The sequence below is a fragment of the Colletotrichum spaethianum genome (genome assembly GCF_022836535.1).
Source record: "Colletotrichum spaethianum MAFF 239500 DNA, contig04, whole genome shotgun sequence".
Taxonomy (NCBI): domain Eukaryota; kingdom Fungi; phylum Ascomycota; class Sordariomycetes; order Glomerellales; family Glomerellaceae; genus Colletotrichum; species Colletotrichum spaethianum.
The window spans coordinates 344,468-347,193 of NW_026054774.1; the positions used below are offsets into that span (position 1 = coordinate 344,468).

Here is a 2,726-nt window from a genome sequence, read left to right on the forward strand (position 1 = left end):
ATGTCTAAGAAACGAACTCTGGACGCATTTTTTGCACCGTCCGCGAAGAAGTCGCGCAAAGAAGACGAGCCGGCCGAGATTGTATGGCTTCCACCTGCCCTTGAGCTCACAAGCGATCACTAACATGAGTTTGCTTACACAAGATCGGGCGCTCTACCCATGCCAACTATCCCATTGCGATCTCAGAGTTACCATCGAGTATCAGCAAAGACCTCTCCTCGCTTCCGGCACGTCCGGGCAGAGAGATCAATGATCAGCCTGATATTGACCTGGTCTACTTTGAGCCATACATCCCCTCATACTTGACCAAAGAGCTCTTCGAGTTTCTACGTGCCGAGTTGCCGTTCTATCGAGTCGAGTATGACATCAATAGGGGCGGTTTCCAAACTCATATCCGGACGCCAAGGTATGCCGCTACTCTCTGTGACCGTCCATAGCCCTCACACGAACGGACATAGATACACTACAGTGTTTGGCCTGGACGAGACAGCCCGGTTTGAGGAAGATGGCTCGGTTGTGGATGTCAAGTCCGGCTTCAAAGTGGATGACAAGCGATATGAGCGGTATCCGCCACGACCGATCCCCAAGTGCCTGGATGACCTCCGTCGCTCGACCGAGGCCGCAACGGATTGCAAGTTCAACTTTTGCCTCGTCAACTACTACGCTTCGGGCACGGACAGCATCTCCTTTCACAGCGACGATGAGAGGTTCCTAGGCCTCGACCCCGCCATCGCTTCTTTTTCTCTCGGCGCAAGAAGAGATTTCTTGATGAAGCACAAGCCCATGCCTCCAGATGATCAGAACCCAGACAGGCCACAACCCAAACAGCTCAAGTTACCTCTGGCCAGCGGCGACATGATTCTCATGCGCGGACGCACGCAATCCAACTGGCTGCACTCGATACCCAAGCGGACCGGAAAGAACGCGGAAGACGGCGGGCGAATCAACATCACGTTCAGGAGAGCCATGGTGAAGGACGGAACTGAAAATTACTACAACTACAACGTTGGAACTGGGCCTGTCTATCGGTGGGATAAAACGATGCGGGAAATGCGGGTATCTTCCGCCAAAGACCAGCTCGAGGGAAAACCATAAAAAACTCTCATAGGGTATACTCAACTTCAACACCTTCTTATTTGCCTTTGCGGAACTGCGCGTTGGCGAAATTGTTTAGCGCTCTCAAAAAGACCTGGTATCCGACGCCCTGGTTGTCTGGGAGGCAGAAAATCTCGGTCAGACGAATGGGCCAGGGTGGGTAGCCGTCAAGGTCGACGTAAGGAGCGAAAGAAATGAGCAAATCAGGCTCCGGCATGATGCCCTCAGACAGCTCTGCATCGATCAAATCTGTGCTGATGTCGCGGGGGTGGATTTTGCCTTTCTGAGACATCTCGGCCAATGTTCGTGTAAGGTCGACCATGGAGTCTCGGCCGTCCTCGGCAGAAATAAAGAGGACCTTGAGGTGACGCGGATCGTCGCGTGCGAAGTCGCCGTGGGCTGGGGATTCGAGGACATCGTCGGCATGGGGCATGGCCACGGTGAGGGCCGGCTGGTGTCTGCCGAAGTAGGATCGGGACTTCTGGATGATGGACTGCTGGAGGTGGGGGAGGTAATGCTTGAGGAGGCCTGGCGCAAACGTTAGTAATGACACCAAATGTTTTCCATGGTGGTATAGCTTACCTGTTCGCTCATACACCGTCAAAACGGGAATCTTGGCGCACACACACCATACGGCAATCTCGGCTGCCTCAGCAACCAGTCTTTCTAGCTCAGCTCCGTGTCTGCTGCCCTCTTCCCGCTTCAAGATAACGCTGAGGTGCTTTGGCTTCTTCTTCAGGCCAACAACATCGCGCTCAATGTATTCCGGAGTCCGGTGGTGGTAGAACAAGATAGAGGATACGTGGTAGCACACCAGGTGCCATGCCTGTCGTATCCTGATGTACAGGGAGAAGAAGGTGTGCAGAATCGTGTAAATGGCGAGGTGTAGCTTCGAACGGAGGACGCGTCGCAGGCCGAACCTGCCCTTAGGGGGGATGTCGTCGTCACGCCATTGGCGTTGCGTGTCTTCGGGCGGTCCGTCTGGGAGGTAGTCCTGAAGGGACAGAGCTGTCAGCTGATGGTCTGCTAAGCAGAAAGAAAGGCCATACCTCAAGTAGTTTTCTCTTCTCTTCCTCCTTGAGATTCACCACGTCGTCCGTTCTTAAGATCTTGCGATCTCTCATGGTAGGCATTTCGGGGGATGGTGGTGGTTTGCGACGCGATCAGTCAAGGGGCGTTTGTATGAAGCTGCAGGTGGGATGCTGGAAATTTGTTGAGCAGAGGGAGGAAAGTCGATGCGAAATCTGGCGCGGGACAGCTAGCTGTGTGCTGATGGGATATATGAAGGGAGGTTACGTCGTACGCCGTGTGTTTTCGCAGTTCACCGTTGTTCTTGGCAGGATGACGACGTCTTGAGCGAGGAAACTTGTCGAACTCGGCCTTGTCGCCCAGAGTCAGTTCGGCAGCTGCCATGGAGTTCCATGAGTGCGACGCGGTAATACGACATTGGTTGGGCTGGTGGATTCCTAGTGGATGCTGCGCCGCTACGTCCAGCAAAGCTGCCCGTGGCTGAGGGCTCAGCTGAGGTGTTCTTTCCCCAATCTTTCCAGTAAGTGGGGCACATTTGTGGTACGTACCCCGTCCTGATTGGGGAAAGTCCAGGTACTTCAGCCACCCGTTGGCAGCGGCCG

At 54.3% G+C, this 2,726-nt stretch overlaps 2 protein-coding genes across 2 annotated transcripts; one reads left to right on the plus strand and one right to left on the minus strand.

Annotated features, from left to right (window-relative positions):
• On the plus strand, positions 1–1,095 carry ColSpa_02107 (DNA oxidative demethylase ALKBH2; the record flags this gene model as incomplete). The annotated part of the gene is made up of 3 exons (XM_049268319.1): positions 1–81; positions 144–406; positions 459–1,095. 3 exons carry the CDS (start codon positions 1–3, stop codon positions 1,093–1,095), a joined length of 981 nt encoding a protein of 326 aa, XP_049124276.1.
• Positions 1,096–1,132: 37 nt separating this feature from the next.
• On the minus strand, positions 1,133–2,228 carry ColSpa_02108 (dehydrodolichyl diphosphate synthase complex subunit NUS1; the record flags this gene model as incomplete). Its single annotated transcript, XM_049268320.1, has 3 exons — positions 1,133–1,623; positions 1,678–2,089; positions 2,145–2,228. The coding sequence occupies 3 exons, from the start codon at positions 2,226–2,228 to the stop codon at positions 1,133–1,135; spliced, it is 987 nt and encodes a 328-aa protein (XP_049124277.1).
• Positions 2,229–2,726: the final 498 nt, after the last annotated feature.